The 17,396-nt window shown below is 43.6% G+C and overlaps 2 protein-coding genes across 11 annotated transcripts in view; one reads left to right on the top strand and one right to left on the bottom strand.

Moving 5' to 3' along the window:
* The window catches only part of EIF4ENIF1 (eukaryotic translation initiation factor 4E nuclear import factor 1), a 39,338-nt gene extending 29,098 nt beyond the window's left edge, over window positions 1–10,240 (bottom strand). The window contains exons 1-2 of one of the 6 annotated variants that reach the window (XM_031443128.2): window positions 10,223–10,240; window positions 8,965–9,084 (exon numbers count right to left, since the gene is read on the bottom strand). In XM_031443128.2, the coding sequence (XP_031298988.1) occupies window positions 8,965–9,057 (93 nt within the window). In that variant the 5' untranslated portion in view covers window positions 9,058–9,084; window positions 10,223–10,240. Of the gene's footprint in view, window positions 1–8,964; window positions 9,085–9,233; window positions 9,560–9,582; window positions 9,691–9,739; window positions 9,844–10,025; window positions 10,173–10,222 lie in introns of those variants that run through there. The other 5 variants (XM_031443125.2, XM_031443126.2, XM_064481054.1 and 2 more) reach the window with 5 other exon arrangements.
* A 3,937-nt stretch (window positions 10,241–14,177) lies between these two features.
* The window catches only part of SFI1 (SFI1 centrin binding protein), a 61,480-nt gene continuing 58,261 nt past the window's right edge, over window positions 14,178–17,396 (top strand). For all 5 annotated transcript variants that reach the window (XM_031443124.2, XM_031443123.2, XM_031443122.2 and 2 more), the window contains exons 1-2: window positions 14,178–14,701; window positions 15,562–15,687. In XM_031443124.2, coding sequence (XP_031298984.2) covers window positions 15,590–15,687 — 98 coding nt within the window. In that variant the 5' untranslated portion in view covers window positions 14,178–14,701; window positions 15,562–15,589. The remainder of the gene's footprint in view (window positions 14,702–15,561; window positions 15,688–17,396) is intronic.

Raw genomic sequence — 17,396 nt, 5'->3', positions numbered from 1 at the left:
GTCCAAGTGATAGGTGTTCTCTATTTATTACTACAGTTGTTTGCCAAAACTCTGATTTTATGTATTTATTTAGGAGTCAACTTGGAAAAATTGACATTTTAACACAGCCACAAACATGTTGAAGGACCAAAATGTTCTATTTATAGGGATCAAAAAATATTTAAACAAAGGTAACAAACAGCCTTATAAAAAAGGGAACTAAGGACACTAAGGAGAGATGAGAGTGCAATGTAGCATGGTACCCTGGATGGACTTCTGGAACAGAGGACATTAGTTTAAAATTAAGGAAATGTGAATAAAATATGGACTTCAGTTAATTACAATGTATCAATCTTGTTAATTGTAACAAATGTACCACACTAATGGAAGATACTAATAAAGAAAACTGGGTGAGGGGTTTATAAGAACTCTACTATTTTCCTAGCTTTTCTGTAAATCTAGAACTGTTCCCCCAAAAAAGGTTTACCACTACCTCATACCATATGCAAAAATTAACTCAAAATGTATCAAAGACCTAAACATTAGAGTTATGACTGTAAAACTCTTAGAAGAAAACATATGTGTAAATATTCATGACCTTGGATTAAGCAATGTTATTTAGCTATGACACCAAAAGGCTGAGCAACCAAAGGAAAAAAAATAAGTAAATCTGACTTCAAATTTAGAAACTTTCATGCTTCATATGACACTATCAAGACAGTGAAAAAACAACCTACAGGACAGAAAAAAAATTTACAAATCATCTATTTGATAAGGGGTCTAGAAGCCAAAATATAGACAGAACTCATACAACACAACAACAAAAAGACAACTACCCAATTTAAACCAGGTAAAAAAAAATATATCAAAGATTTCTCTCCAAAGATAAACATCATTCATTTTGGCCATTTGTGTAACATCATTAGTCATCAGGCAAATACCACAGTGAGATACCACTCCACGTCTACTGGGATGGCTGTTTAAAAAATGAAAATAAGTTATTGACAAGGATATAAAGAAACTGGAACCTTCTAACATTGCTGATAGGAATGGAAAATGGTACAGCTGCTGTGGAAAATGGTGGCAGTTCCTCAGAAAGTTAAACACAGTCACTGCGTGACCCAGCAATTTCACTCCTAGGTATACACCAAAGAACTGAAAAAATTATGTTCAGGCAAAAACCTCGTACACGAATGCTCACAGCAGCATTATGCACAGTAGCCCACGAGTTTAAACAACCCATACATCTACCAACTGATGAATGGATAAACAAAATACGGTAAACATATAAGATGGAATATTTAGTAATAAAAAGGAATCAAGTACTGATACATAGTACAACATGAACCTTGAAGACACTGTTAAGTGAAAGCAGCCAGACACAAAAAGCCACATGTTATATGATTCCATTTATATGCAATATTCGTAATAGGTAAATCCAGAGTCAAAAAGCAGGTTAATGGTTGCCAGGGGCTGGGGGAAGGGGGCAAGAGGGGGTGATTGCGAATGGGTACAGAGTTTTTGTTTGCAGTGATGAAAATATTCTGGAATTAGATAGTAGTCATGGTTGTACAACTTTGTGAATTTATTAAGAACCACTAAGTGGTACACTTTAAGAGGGGAGAATTTTACGTATGTGAATTCTATCTCGACAACAAAAATTTTTTAAGTAAACTAAACTAGGAGGTTCAGTTACCAGAGGTTAATGTTTTGTTTGATTTCTCTTACAGACTTATCGCTCTAACCACAGATTAATAAATGCCAGCTACTCTCTGATACAAAAGAGTGGCTCAGGTTGGTAAAAATGTTTTTACTTTTCCCTCCCATTTTATTCCATTTTTCTTTGTTGACTTTATATGCTTGACATATACCAGGTACGAATAAATGCTCTAGAAACTGTACAAACTTGACAGGCTTATACAGGCACAAGGTAGAGCAGGGAGCCAGCAGCACCATGTGTGCCAGGGTATCCCTCTGACCAATGGTTAAAACACAGCCCATCTGTCTATAGAGGATGAGTAGCCATTTTCCTCATTAATAGGCTGAGAACAGGGAAAACAACAATTCTTGGATTGTAATAGCTGCTGGGAATAACTTTAAATATCTAGGTAAAACTACACTTACTACTCTTGAGAACAGGGCTTCTTTAGCCAGTTTCATGGCCTCAAGGAAGCCATATACAAAGTGTACTAGTGCAGCAATTCCTGTAATGTGTTCCTCTCCAGTGGAGATCCAAAGACCTCCAGTGGACCCCACAGAGGTTAAGAAGTAGTGCTTTAAACCAACCACATTTTTCAAAATGTGGCACAGTCCACGCGGACATTTACAGAAAAAAGAAATCCTTCTCATGGGGTTCAAAGAACTAACTCTGTTACCTCCAGCAATGTCCTAAGTTGCTTAAGATGGTACCCCACCCCAAGAGGACCCCCCCCACAACCTTAAGCAAGGAGAGAAACCATAAGGTAAGTCACTACAGTTTGCTCTTTCCTAACTGTCCACAGAACACTTCCGGTGTGCCAGGCTCTGTGTCCCCCACAGGCAGACGACTGCTGTCCCCACAGCTCTCCAGCCTCTCAAGACAAGTGTTCTTGAACTTGCCATCTCCTCAAGAGCCCTTAGAGCAAATTACTTCTTGAAAGGAATCCCTTTGGGATATTTTCAAAGAAAACCTTCAACTTTGGCTAAAAGCAAAAAACTTGTAAAGTGCTCATTCTTAATTGGGAGTGCTCCCTCCCTGTGAGTATTTCACGGGGAAATGTGAGATAGTCCTAGTAACCCACAGAAACGTACCGATTGTGGACAAATTCACTAAAATTACCATCTGGACAAAAGAAGAGTTATTACCTGAGACCTTACTTTTTGCATGGTTACAAAACCTGACCAGGCAAGAACAAGCTGCTAATCGCCCAAGAGTCCCACACCCAAGGAAGCATGAACACATCTTAGTTTTAGCAGCCTTCCTTAAAGAATATTTGTCACACCTTCCCAAACAATCTAATTACTAATTACTGGTATTTATTGGTAATGGAAATTACTAAAATGGACACCCACTTTCAGTGATCAGTATCAAAACAGGAAGCAAACGATGTGAGTAAAAGTCCAAAACAACAGTGGTTAAATCCGTTTCCAGTTTCCTTCTGCAGAAATCCCACGCAGAAGCAGCTGTGCATTCTGATGACATTGTGACATTACAGAATTTCACACAAGTCACTTATAGGAGATGAAAAGGAAGTATTCTTTACCTTCATGAGCTGAATTCAATTCACAAGTGTAAAAAGCCCATTTAAAAAAATTATGGTGGATATTTTGTAAAAACAAAACAAAACTCAGTTTTGTTTCACTGTTAATGGTCCGAATACTGTAAAAGCAACATAGTACCTAGCTCTTCCTAAAGGAGGCAGATGTCCCTGGAGCAGCATTTGGGTCCGGTCCCCCTTCAGCCTCCTCTCCCGTCTCCACCCTCCACATGCCCACTAACATTGGGCTTGGCCCATCAGGCTCTCACTCAGATGGTTGCTGACTGACCTGATATTTCAATCTACGGAGTCACATGACTTTTCTGAAAGGATTAGAAAGCTTTTAAAAATAGATCACAAAGGGGTAACAGCATCCACAGACGACAACCAGGGCAGTGGTGAATAACACAAGGGGCGCGTGGGGTTCAGCCCACGATCCCCCATTCGTGAGGCTTGCTGCTAAAAGGACAGCATTTAGACAGTCCTTACAGGTGGGTCAGGATTCAGACTGGAACTTGCATAGCCGAGAAGCAGCAGCACCTGGATTCGAGCCTCCAATGCTGACTTGATGCAAAGACTTCTTTTATTTAAAGAATTTATACAAGACTAAGAAAATGGAAATGGGGGAAAAAAGCAGGAAAACCTGTTTTTTCAGTTGATGGGGCCAATGCAACAAAAATAAGCCTTGGCTTTTAAATGTGTTTACACAACTGATAAAAACAATGTAAAAACATTAAGTAAGCAGGTATATAAGTACCAGAAGGACACTTATGAAAATCATGTTTAGGGTGGTGGCATTACACTTTCAATAGTGCTTTCTGATTTCATATTGAAATGGTGATGCTGAAGGGGGAGGGTATAGCTCAGTGGTAGAGCATATGCTGAGCATGCATGAGGTCCTGGGTTCAATCCCCAGTAACTCTGTTCAAAAATAAATAAAAATAAGTAAACCTAATTACCACCCTCCCAAAAATTACAAACAAACAAAAAACCCCCAAAACAAAAACAAACTAAAAGAAAAAAATGGCAATGGTTATTGTGACGTTTAGAAAATAAGCATCTCGACCTAAAGTTGGTATCTACAGGTATCTTTCAGTACCTCCCTCCACCCTTACTGTATTATAAAGTGTTGAAGTAAGTGTTCCAGTCACTTTTCTAAGCACTTGATATTCACTGTCTCATTTACTCCCCACAAAAATCTTATGGGGTAGATACTATTCTATTCTATGTTTTACAGAGGAAAAGGATGAGATTCAGAGAAGCTGAGTACATGACTGAAGGCCACACAGGTTAAGTGGCAGAGAGGCAAGTCCCAAATTCGGCAGCAGGGCTTGTGGGCCCACATCCCTCATCTCTCCCCTGCTTCTCTTGAGAGGACAAGGAAAGGGGCACGAACCCTCCCAGCAGCTCTGTCACTCAGTGCTGGGTTTGTCCCTGTGCAGTGGGGACACTGGGAACTCTGAACAAACCGCTGCCTCCTTGGGCAGGCTTCCCCCAGGCCAGCTCCTCTCATAGTACCCCTTCCTGAATCAGAGGCTCTGCCCACAAATTTCTACGTCATAAGTTTCAGTTGTGAAATCACTGGTTCCTTATCTAGCTAGGAGTTCCCACCATGAGTGAGGAGGAGAGAAAATCCAGGCGACAAGGGACCTGAACCCCAACTTTTCAAGGAAAAGGACTGTACCAGGTAGAAGAGAGCAATGAGAAGACAGGATCTATGGTGTTGCCAGCCAGCCCCCTCTAAGAACTTCCAGTTACCTTTTCTGGACAGCTGAAACACCAAGGTGGTGTGACGATCTTTCATATTATAATTCTGCAAAATATGAACAGGCACCTCTATTTTCATACCACCTTACAAGCTGTGTCTCACTGAAATGCCACCTGTTAAGAGGCTACTACTCAACTTGGTTTATTAAAGATACCTATGAAGTTATCAAACGAGATCTCTGTAGAGCAAAAACTGACCATCTGACTACTGATTTCCACCTAGAATTTAAGTAAAAGAGTATTCTCAAAGGTTTGACCTCAAGTCTTGAAACGTCTTCTTTCCAAGAAGGCCAGAAGGATCATTCAGTCATTCTGCTTCTGGTGCTCATCTGTTTTCTTAATGATTTTAAAGCTAAGACATAAACATGATGGTACCACTGTGACCAACTGCCCATTACAAACCACGGTGGCTACCTTTAAAGATCCCTACACTGATAAGTAAAAGGGTGCCAATTCATAACTAGCCAAGGCAATGAAGAGCACTCTTGAAACTAAGCTCAGATAATCTAACACCTATTTTTCAGCTGGTAGATTTAACATGCATGGTTAACACTGGTCAGTATCACGGTGAATATTCTGAGTATCCTGTGCTTTTATTCTCTAACTGGCAGGTGACAGAATTTAATAAGGAGTCAGTGGCAAGATACAGGAGCAAAGGAGAAAAAGCACAAAGTATGTATAGTCTGTGACTTCAGAAAATTAGTCTGTTCACTTGAAGAAAAAAAGATGGATCTGAGGGTGGGGATCAGGGGCCATGGGTATAGCTCAGTGGCAGAGAACGTGCTTAGCATGTATGAGGTCCTGGATTCAATCCCTAGTACCTCCATTAATAAATACATAAATCTAGTTATCTCCCTCCACCCCCTGCAAAAAAAAAAGTGGATCTGAACAGTGGGACTATACAAAAATATCTATTTTGTCTTTCAAGCAGAAGATGGCATCACTAATAGAAGAGCAGGTACAACTCACGAACGGTAAACAAGGATCTCTGGTGAAGGTAAGACAAAACTGAATGAGTCTCAAAGTTCTTCCACTAATAAGCATCACTACCTCATTTCCTAAACTAGTGGTTCTCAAATTTGAATCCGAGTTAGATTTCCTGACAGACTTGTTCAATACAGATGGCTGGGCCCTACCCCTAGAGTTTGATTCAATAGCCTGAGATTTTGTATTTCTAACAATTTACCAGATGATGCTAAATGCTAGTTCGAGGACCACACTTTGAGAACTGCTGTCTAAACCATTTTTAATCCATGACTTTGAGATGAGACCCCACTCTATAACCTCCCATAGTCCTTTGACATAATGCAATCACTTTATAAATGCACATTTAAGTACTACCAAAACATAGCTTTTGGTCTTAGGAATCTGGCCTTATAAAATGGACCTGAATAGATTTATAAACTAAGGGCTCAAAACCCTGAGGCTAGCAGGTGCATATGATAAATCCACTTAAAACCATCCCAGACTAAGTCTCTGGGGTAAGTCTGCAAGTACCCAGTGTGACTCTGACTTCCTGAGACATTTGCGGAACCACAACAGACACCAGCTGAACCCTGAGGAGAAACTATCCATCTGAGTTGCTTGACAACATCAACACCATATTTCAGTGTCTCCATGGAAGACGAAAGCCTTGCTACTCAAAGCATAGTGAGTGGACCAGAAATATGGGCATCACCTGGGAACTGGTTATAAAGCTGAATTTTCAAACCCACCCCTAACCTAACAATCAGAATTCACACTTTACTAAGGTTCATAGGTGATCCCAAGACACATTGATGTTTGAGAAGCAGGCTAGAGGATGTCCTAACACACAGGGAAACTCTGGTCTTTTACCTTGAAAAGCACTCAAACATGTGGACTACTCCACCTTCATGGGAGAAAAACCTTTGAATTCTGAACAGATTATTAAAGTTATAATAATGGAGCAGGGTCAAAGGTTAAGAAACCATGTTATCTGGCCAGTGTTTTTCTGACCTCGTAGTCAACATCCCACAATTACAAAAGTTTTCACAAAGTACACCACTTATACAAATCTCTGAGGACAGTTTCCTTCCACTGCCTCTAAACTTTCCAGCCTGTGAACCTGAAGTGGCAGAAGCATTACTAAATGTTTGTTTATTCCAATAGTTTGGTCTCAGCATGTGGACAGAGAGTAGGATGGCACAAATATTATTCCAGTTATAGAACCAACAGATCATTTACTATCATGTTAAGAACACAGGACTGTTTCAAACTTCCTTCAAAAGTAAAATGGCTTAGTTTGACTCAAATCCCACATAAAATTACCAGAGTGCTGAGAAACATACATATGAAAGAACTATCCTAACAGTGCCTAAACATGATTCTAAAATTGGCATTAACTAAATCCTCTTGAATGGGGTGGAAAGGAAACCTACTTCTAACTAAACTTGGTAAAGAAGATCATTAAATCTGAACTCCCCTGTCATTAACTTATAAAATTTCTTTAAGACACTTTTATCTAAGTTCGGCAGAATTCCGAGTGGACAGTCAAAAATGGGCAATATTGAGCTTCTTAATCTTTACTGTAGACACATAAGTTCTACGCTAACTGAGACCAGTATCTTCCTAAAATTGACTCATGCATAAAAATAGATATACATAGAAGATGAAATATTCATGGTCCCCTCTGATGAATGTGTGAAAGTGATTCAAAAGCCTCTGCCTGAACTCTGTGAGCATCAGTCAGAACTTTCATTCAAAAAGTGCTGGGAGACTTGAATTCACATGAGCTTGTAAAAGCAGTTCAAATCAGTTTCCCTTCATTACTAAGCTTTTCTCCATTAGGAATTCACCTGTCAACAGTTTAGGTAATGAATTTAAGTTGTGAGACACTACTCAAGCACTCTTAGGTTTGAGAGGGCTGCATCTGGAAAGACCAAATCTGAAAGAAGTAAAGTGCTTTCTATCAGCTCACATTTGTTATGCCAAAACAGACTATATTAAGATAGCAATTCACCAAAAACCCTTTCACACCTGAAAGCACTTTTCCCCGTAGAAAGGTTGTTCATCTTAATGCTAAAAATGAGTATTACTCCAATAGCATTTGATACTTTATGAAGTAATAGTGGCAGCACTGGTACCCAAACAAGGCCTGACTTTAAACTACTAACCAATCAGTACCCTGGGAAGCCAGGGACAGTAACCACATTTGAGTCCTTGTTTGGGTTCATACCAAGGAAATGTAGGTATAAGCCTAACAAGAACATAACTCTTCCTGTCAACAGTCCCAAGCACATTTCATGTACTCCAGCCCAGTACATTTCAGGTAACCAAAAAAGGATTCATTGTTCCTGTCAACCTCTTCAGAAACACTCAGTAGCCTATGAGATAGTGAAATAGCTTCAATAAACACACAACCTTGAGGTGAGCCCTCCCCCCTTACCCTGCCCCCAAAAAGCAAGTATCTACAGGAGTTTAAAATCACAAGTTTTTAGCCAGGGGAAATAGGATTTAAGTCTTACTTTTGTGAGTCCATATCCATTTTATAACAAGAAGTTAAAAAAAAGAATTTAAAAATCTGGTTACCCTAGCCAAGTATCAAAGAGCATTCCTGTGGGGAGTTCACCTCTCAAGAAAACACTAATTTCTTGAAAAGATCAAGAATCCTGATTTCCATGAGGCACCCAGAGCTGGAATCCTCACTTTACAGCATGTAAGTCAGTAACATAACAGTTGCACAGCTGTTACAGAATTTGTGTGTCAACACGTACTGATTCACAGTTCACATGGGATCTGTGCCAGTATTCCCTCCACCTGAAAGCTACGTAGAAGCAAATTCTAGTTTAAACTTTAGGTGTTCACATTTCCAGAAAAAAGTTCAAAGCAATGCTTTACCAAATCTAGTTAATATTTAGTCCAGAGAATGAGGCTACCATTTTAATACTAATAAAATACCTACACAATGTTACTAACGTCCTCACCTATAAAGAAACACTATTTCACTAGTAACAAAGCCTACTTTTGTATAGCGATGGGGCGACTTGGAGGCCGGCGGCTTCTTCAGGTCAAGGAAAGCATCTCTATTTTCTGTCTCACCCACACTTCTATCCATGGTTCCTTGGGCTACAGTTCTTTGCACCTGAAAGAAATCAGCACAAAACTGTCACCGAGAACAAGAAATTTTCAGAAGTCCTGACTGCTTAAAAAACTGAAACTCTTATCTCTTAAAAAGACTACGTTAAAAAAAAAAAAACTTGCCCAGTAATTATGCTATAAACCAGAACCCACTTGGAAACAGAATCACTGGTACTTAGATATCTCTTCTAGTGAAGAGCTCTAAGCATCAACAGGGCGAGGAAAGCATAAGTGGAACGTGCCCAAATCAGGATACAGCCTTTAAGCAGCTTTAATACAAAAAGAAACCAAGATTAGTCGCTGCCCCCCATGAGGACTGGAGAGGCAGTAGTGGGGAAGTTTCCCGGAGTGGGGGCAGGTAGGAGGCGGTTTGGGGATCCGGGAAGTCAGGCTGTGGTAAAGTGCCTGTCACTCGCCAATGGACGGCGCCAGCTGCCCCTTGTTCTCCGGGTGCCAGGGACTGGGGATGGGGCTCGAGCGCCCCTCTCTCGGCCGGCCGCACCTGTGGACATGTCAGGGGCGCCAGTGGCAAGGAAGCGGCGAGCGCCGGCTTCAGCTCCGAAACTCAGCTTCCCGGGGCCGCGACCCCAACCCCCGGCCTGTCGCGCAGGCCCTAGCCCAGAGGCCTCCTTCGGGTTAAGGGTGGGGACGGTACTCACGGAGGGGAGGCGGGAGGGAGGGAGCCCGGAGGCCGAATCCCCCGGCCCGGGCGCTCCGAGCTGGAGGCGGCGTAGGCCCCCCACCGTCCGCCCCAGCCCGGCGGCTCGGGCCCCGCCAGCCCGCCCGCTGCCCGCCGGCCGCCCCGCTGGCCTCGCGCCCTGCCCGCCCCCCGCGCGCGCCCCGGCGCTCACGCACGCGACCCCCGGCGCCGCGCGCCCGGGCCCCTTCTCTTCCTGCGGGCCTAGGCGCGCGGCGCCCCGGACCCTGCCGCCGCCGGGCCCTTACTCGGTTCCTGGGCCGCCGCTCCCCTCCCCGCCGCCCGCGCCCGCGCCCGCGCCGGTCCGAGGGCTGCCCCGCGCGGCCTTCGCTCTCGCCCCCCCAACCCGCTCGGGCTGTCTCCCTTCAGCCGCCGTAATCACGGCCCAGCCCTCCGCCCCTCCTCCTCCTCAGCCCCCTCCCCCTTAATAACTCCCTCCACGCACCCGGGCCCCAGCGCCGCCTTCGCCGCCGCGCGCCCGGATGTGAGGTGTCCGCGGCGGTGCCGGGCGGAAAAGAGAGACATCGCGGTGCGCTTCCCGGGCGCCGGCCCCTGCGTGCGCCCGGCGGCGGGGAGGCGGAGGCCGGGAGGGGATGGCGGCGGCGGGGAGGTGGCCGGGGCAGGGGCAGCGGAAGCCCTCCACGTTGTGTGCAGGCGGTCGTCGTGGGCAGCCCCGGCGAGGACGCCGCGTTCCCACGCGCGCTACGGGGCGGGGCGGAACGGAACGGAACGGGGCGGGCGGAGCTTGGAGCACTCGATCCCCGCTCGGCCGCTCCCGGGGGAGGGCGACGGCAAGTAGCGAAGTGGGCCGGGGCCCGCAACGTGGGAGCGCGCCGACTGCTGTGTCTCGCGTCGGCGGAGAACTCTGGGGCTTCTGCAGCAGGAATCTGAGGCGAACCTGGGGGCTTTGGAGCCCTCCGGTGTGGGCTCGAACCTCGGCTCGCGGTGCTGTAATCTTGCGCGAAGCTCTGACTTCTGAGTTTCCTTCTCTTTACTAAAATGGCCTCTCTGAGGAAAAAGCGTGATAACGCTTTGCTGCACTAATAAGTAAACTTGCTACTATTGCTTTCGATTGAGCTATGAGCAACTGGCAAGTTCTCTGAAATGCTCTTTCCCACCCATAACCTGAATCTTTCCTTAGCTTTCACGGGAACGGGAAGGGCAAGTGTGTTTGGATGCAAGTGAGAGCGAATGTCAAGTGCTTAGTACTCAGTGCCGAGACTGGCTGACGGGGGACACAGAAAAGCAAATATAATTTCCCAACTCAGCAATGCCAGTAACTGCTGTGTCCGGGAGGAGCGGTCAGGAAGGGTGTCACGTGTGACCCTGGTCTGCAGCATTTTCATGAGCCCCAATGTCTGCCCCGTGGGACCGTGAAATAATAGTGGCTGAGGAGGGAAATGCAATTTTTCTCGCTGAAAGATAGTGAAGTCTACATTTCTTTGAAGGGGCCTAATTTCTCTGAGCTTCACTTGTGAAATTGGCCGATTGGGCAGTGAGTGGTCACAAGTTTCATCTTACGAGTTTTGGCAACAGAAAACAAATATGAAAACTTTATTTTCGCTTGTAATGTTCAATGTATTTTTTACAAACTGCCTTCACTCTGTTGGCCCCTGGTGAAGTGGAGAAGGCCCATTTTTTGAAGCTCTTAAATCCCGGCTCTGCTACTTAATGTGAAACCTGAAACACCTCACCTTTTTGAACCTGTTTACTCATCCGTCAAAGGGAGATAGCAGTTCTTATTTTCAGGCGTGTAGTGGGAATTAGAGATAACATTAAAAACACTGTTCTGGTTATCTTTTGCTGTGTAACAAACCACCCCCAAGCTCAGTGGCTTAACACAACATTTATATTGCACTAGATCTCCAATTTGGGGTGGTTCTGGCTGGGACAGCTGGTCTCTGCTCCATTCAGTATCAGCTGGGGCCCCTGGAAGGCTCCTGGCTCAGAACATCTAATGACTCACACACTAACATGTTTGGTTTTTGTTGGTAGCTGTTAGCTGGAACCAATGGAGCTGTTGGCTGGAACACTTTACATGGCCTCTCTCTGTGGCCTGAGCTCCCTCACAACATGGTAGCTAAGATTCCGAGGGCAAATGTCCAGATAGGAAGCCCATACAGTTGCTGAATTGTTTTTTCTAATCTAGCCTTGAAGTCACTCAGTGTCCTGCCACATGCCACATTCTGTTCCTCGGATAGGCATCACCAGGGCTGGCCTATATTCAAGGGGAGACTATTTAGACTACCCCTTCATATGAGAAGAGTGTCACAGAATTTGTAGGTATATTTTTAAATTACTACAAGCCATATGAAATCTGCTCAAGGCACTGTAGCTATCATGATAAGAGGTCTGGCCTGAAGCTCATTTCCTGGGTCCTCTGGTCTGTCCTGGTTAGGATATACTTTTCCCCGAACCTCTTTATTGTCTTCTAGAACCTTGTTCTGAACTCACTCCTTACCTTTCAGTTTCAATTTGTCTTAAAGACGACAATTATTACCTAGGAATAAAGGCAATAATTTACTAAGGGACGGCACCTGTGAACTTTCACCTGTGCCATGTAAAAGCTAGATGCTTGCAAATCCTTGTTTCATTGTCGCTTTTAAATGTTATTCTCTATGGTAGAGATGATAATTTGTAATTCTAAATGCCCCCCTTTTGCAACTGAAATTAATTTTCAAGTAACAGTATGGGAAACCCTTTCGAGAGAGCAAGAGAGAAATGATTTGTTCTTTACTAAATCTTTGTCAGGTCTTGGTTTAGATTCAAATTCTTGGTTCAAAGTTTGGCATAAGGGGACTCCCAAGTTTCAGTCATTTGGAGAAATTAGCAGTGCAAGAACAGTAGAGAAGCAAGGGGAAATTAGAAACCTAGAAATTTTGAGAGCAGCCTCATCTCAGAAAGTTGGGATTACACCTCCACTGCTCTGCACCTCTCTAAATGGTGCTACTCAGCTTTTCTTGCTCCAAGGATAATGCCTAGCTCCAAGAAAATAGGATAGGATTTGAACAGTTTCACAGTTGTGGCATCATGTACTCAAGGACTACAAAGAAACTACTAAGGGCCTTTGGAAGACCACACAGCAAATTATTTGCAGAGCCTAAACTCTTTTTGGCACTTTACATCTTAGATAGATATTATATATGCAAAGTACTTAAAACAGAGCCCAACACCACTAAGTGGTGCTGCACTAGCTATTGTTTCTCTATACTGTGGTATGGTATTCTAATATTTCCCAACAGGACTAATTTTCATTGTAACTCAAATGGAAATGCCCTTCATTTCTTACTAAGTTAGTCAAAGCTGAGGGTATTAAACACACGTGACAAAGTATCATCAAATTATTTAGGAAGCATGTTTACTGATTTATCAGCCTTATTTGTCATATTTTATATAAACATAATCTATATAAAGTACTTATAAGAGGACTAATTTTACAGTAAGTAAATATTAGTTACAGTGTTAATTAGACTTTGAAAGTCACTAAACTATTTAAAAACTACTTGGCCACATAACTTCACATGAGCCGTCCCAGAAAGATTAGCTCCAGTGTCCCGCTAAAGTGGAACTTCTCCTTTTAAACACTTTTAATTACAAAAATTAGCATACGTAGAAAATAGAGCAAACATGCAAATTACCTCTGATTCTAATCCCCAGACACCCAGCAAGTTATTTTTCCTCATGTTTTTAACATAAGGTCTTTCAAGCATTTAAATACATAATGCTGGCCTTTGCTCTCTCCGCCAGAAATCTCAGGTGCTTTCAAATGATGTTTTACAAAGCACAGGAGAAAAGGATATAACAATGCCCTATCTACAGTCTCCCACCCTTATTTTTAAAAGATGATCAGAGTGGGCCTAAGTTAAAAATTTTTACTATTTACTAACAATTAGTGCTTGTTAATTACATTTTAAGAGGAATGGTTAAGAGAAGACCTCAGGCTGGGATAATTTTAATTCGGGGGCTGAGGAACACTGCGACCCTGCCCCCGCGTTCCAGAGTCACACCTTCCCTGGCCCGCGCATGCGCGCGCCCTACGTCTTACGGGCCGGCTCGAGCTCCCCGGGAACCACGGAGAACCGAGAGCCAGGGAGGCCCACGCGGGAGCCTGGAGGTGGGGGAGGAGGACCGCCAGACGAGAGCCTCATCCCTAGGGCTCGCCGCGCGAAGCCCTCCCACTCGTCGCGTCTAGGAACAGCAGTAGGAGGCTAAGCTCACAGAGAGCCCTCCGTGAGGCCGCCCAGACCGCGCATTGGTCCGCGTCCCTCGGGCCGGACTTGCGGCGCTTGCGCTCCACGGAGGCTTGAGGGAGGCGTGAGGGAGGCGTGTCCGCCGCCTCACTGAGGCTGCGCGAACTCCGGGGCCCCTGCGGGGCGTCCCTCACGCACGCCGCGTCGCCGTGGAGATGGGGCGGGGCCGGCCGAGACGTGCGTCCTGAGGCACGGGAAGCCGGAGGCCGGCGTGGGCCGCGCCAGCTTGAGGAGTCCGGCTGGCGCCCGCCGAGATTCCTCTGGGGCGCGAGACGGGAGGGCTCGGCTTCCCCGGGCGCGAGGCCGGGTCACAGTCCCCAGCCTCTGAGCGGCTCGGCCTCTCGGGCCGGAGCCCAGCGGCGAGCGCACGTCCCTGCGAACTGGGCCGGGCGACTCCTGGGGAGCCTCCGTTTCCTCTTCCCCCTGAAAGTGCAGATGATGCCCCCCGCCACGTGCCGAGGTCGGGAGTGGAGGGGAGGTGACCAGCGCTCGCAGGGCGGCGCCGGAGCTACGCTTCTCGCCCTGCAGGGTCCTGCTTCTCGCCGGCGTCTGGTGGCCCGGGCTGGGGGAGCCGCAGCGGGTGAGGGGCCAGTGCCGCCTCCGTGCGGGGGTCCTTAGCGTGCGCGGCCCCGAATCCGTGGTTTCTGGATCTCTGCTGTATGGCCGGACAAGGGGTGAGAGTATGCAGACCTCAGGGACCCCACCTGATCCCTGAGGGGAAGATAAGGGCTAACACCTGCATTGGGAGGCCGTTCGGGTTTCTTGTTAACCTTTGGATTATAGTGAATGTGTGCTAAGTGAATGGTGTTAGGGGCCTGAGTACCAGTCCCAGCTCTACCGCTTGGCTGGTGACCAAAGGCACCTCGTTTACAAAATGAAAATGGCTAACACCTGTTGGGGTGGTTGTATTAAAGCAGATAATTAATGAAAAGTGCTTAATACTATAGCTAGCACAGAGTACCCGCTCCATGAATGCTATTTTGAATCTAGTATATACATTCTAGATGGCATGATACCCGCCTAATTGCCATGAAAATATGAGGCTTTTGAGTATAAGATGTCATGGAAAGCTTCCTGGAAGAAGTAGTTGAAACTTATTCTAAGATTTACGATATAAATTTAGGAATTTCTTTGCTTTTCTTTAGTAAAATCATTCATTGTTAGCTGCAGAATACTGTAGAAACTTATTTAATATTCTTTTACATTTATATTTTCCAAATGAATACATGTAATTAAAAATAATAGTAAGAAGGGGGAGGGTATAGCTCAGTGGTAGAGCACATGCTTAGCTTGCATGGGGTCCTGGATTCAATCCCCAGTATCAAAAATAAATAAATAAACCTAATTAATTCCCCCCCCCAAAAAAAACAAGCAAAAAAACTTTGTTTTTAAATCAGAGACTTCCCACGTTCATCTATTGTTGAATTAAGAAGGAGGGGCAGGAGACTAAGAACTGGCATGTAGCTTCTCATAACTGTGGCTCCTTAAGAGACTTAAGGTAATTTACTTTCTTTTTTATTCTCCTTTTTCTTAGAAGGGGAAGATACAAGACTTTTTGATTCATGAAGAATCTTCTCACTGAGAAGTGTTTATCAAACCACGGATTGAATTTCCATCAGAAAGGGATTAAGTGGACAATGGAGAGGAAGGTTGACTCCAGGTGAGTGATGGAACTTGACAAAAAAGTTAACTGAAATCATGGCCCGTTACAAAAGCCTGTAAACATTTTGTGTGTGAAAATAATGTGCAATAAAACAGTAGTTGTTTCTTAAATCATGAGTAGTGAGATAGGTACTTTGGGTTTTTTGTTGATAGTTTGGGATTCTCATATATAGAGTATAATGCACGTTTCATACCTTATATTACAGTCAAAAACCGTTTTGAGTGTGTGGAAATATCCCTCATTAAAATTTTGATTTTTTTGGTAGGTTTTTTTTTTGGTGGGAGGAGGTAATTAGGCTTCCTTCAAAAGAGACCCTTTGTTGTGCCAGCACAGTTTATTGAAAAGACTGTAGTGCCACTATTGTCGTTAACTAAGGATCCATTTAAGCCCAAGTTGGTTTCTGGGATTTCTACTTTGTTCCTGTGGTCAGTTTGTCCTTGATACAAAATTGTAATGTCTTGATTGCATAGCTTTACAGTGAGTCTGAGATCTAATACCACTTATCTAATACTTCTTAAAGAATGTCTAATTATTATTTTGATTTCTTGAATATGTATGAGCACATTTGACTGTCCTTTATGATTGTTGATTCTTATTTTGTAGTTGGCTTTATTCCTTTGATAACTATGTAAGTTTAAAAAGCTAAAGATCTAATCTTAGAAACAATAATTAGTACTTATATGTAAACTAAAAAAAATGTGCAGTATACTATTAAAAAAATTGTGGTGAGAAAAAAAATTTCTATAAGCTCTTCTTGGTCTTTGATAATTCCATGTAAGCTTCAGAATCAACTTGTCAAGTCGTCTTTCCACCTCAAACAAAAGCTTTAATTGGGGTTTTAATTGGGATTACTTTGAATCTATAGATTAGATCGGGGGAAATAACTGTATTATGGCAAGTCCTATGATTTTCCCTGTAGAAGTGTTTACACCTTTTGTTAGATTTACTCTTGTTTGGTATTTGTGGTTTGAAAACAGTATATAAATGTGAATAATTTTTGCTTTTTGTTTATTGCTAGTTTATAGAACTATATAGTTGATTCTCATTGTTTGTGAATTCTGAATTTGTGAATTCACCTACTTGCCAAAGTTTATTTTAACTGCCAAATCTCAGTACTTTTGGGTCATTCTAGGGCATGGGTAGAACACTGAAAAATTTGAGTGCCCAGCAGGCACATTCTCATCTGATGTGGAACAAGGCAATACTCTGGCTTCTTTTTTTAAAAATTGAAATATAATTGATATACAACATTATGTTAGTTTTAGGTGTACAACAATGATTCGGTATTTGTATATATTGTGGAATGATCACCGCAATAACTCTAGTTGACGTCTGTCTCCATACTTACAGAATTTTTTTTTCTTGTGATGAGAACTTTTAAGATTTAGTCTTTTAACAACTTTTAAATATGCAATATAGCATTAACTATAGTCACCATACTGTATATTACATCTCCATGACTTATAACTGGGTGTTTGTACCTTTTATCTCCTTTTACCTGTTTGGCCTACCCCCCACCTCTGGCAACTCTCAATCTGTTTTCTGTATCTGTGAGCTTATTTTTTTTGTTTGTATCTTTTGGTTTGTTTAGATTCCACATATGTGAGATCATGTAGCATTTTTCTATCTCTGACTTATTTCATTTAGCATAATGATATCAAAGTCCATCCATGTTGTCACAGATGGCAAAATTTTTCTGGCTGTGA

Source organism: Camelus dromedarius, chromosome 31 (assembly GCF_036321535.1).
Source record: "Camelus dromedarius isolate mCamDro1 chromosome 31, mCamDro1.pat, whole genome shotgun sequence".
Taxonomy (NCBI): Eukaryota; Metazoa; Chordata; class Mammalia; order Artiodactyla; family Camelidae; genus Camelus; species Camelus dromedarius.
The sequence above is the reverse complement of the archived record's forward strand: the minus strand, read 5'-3'. Positions and strand labels throughout refer to the sequence as shown.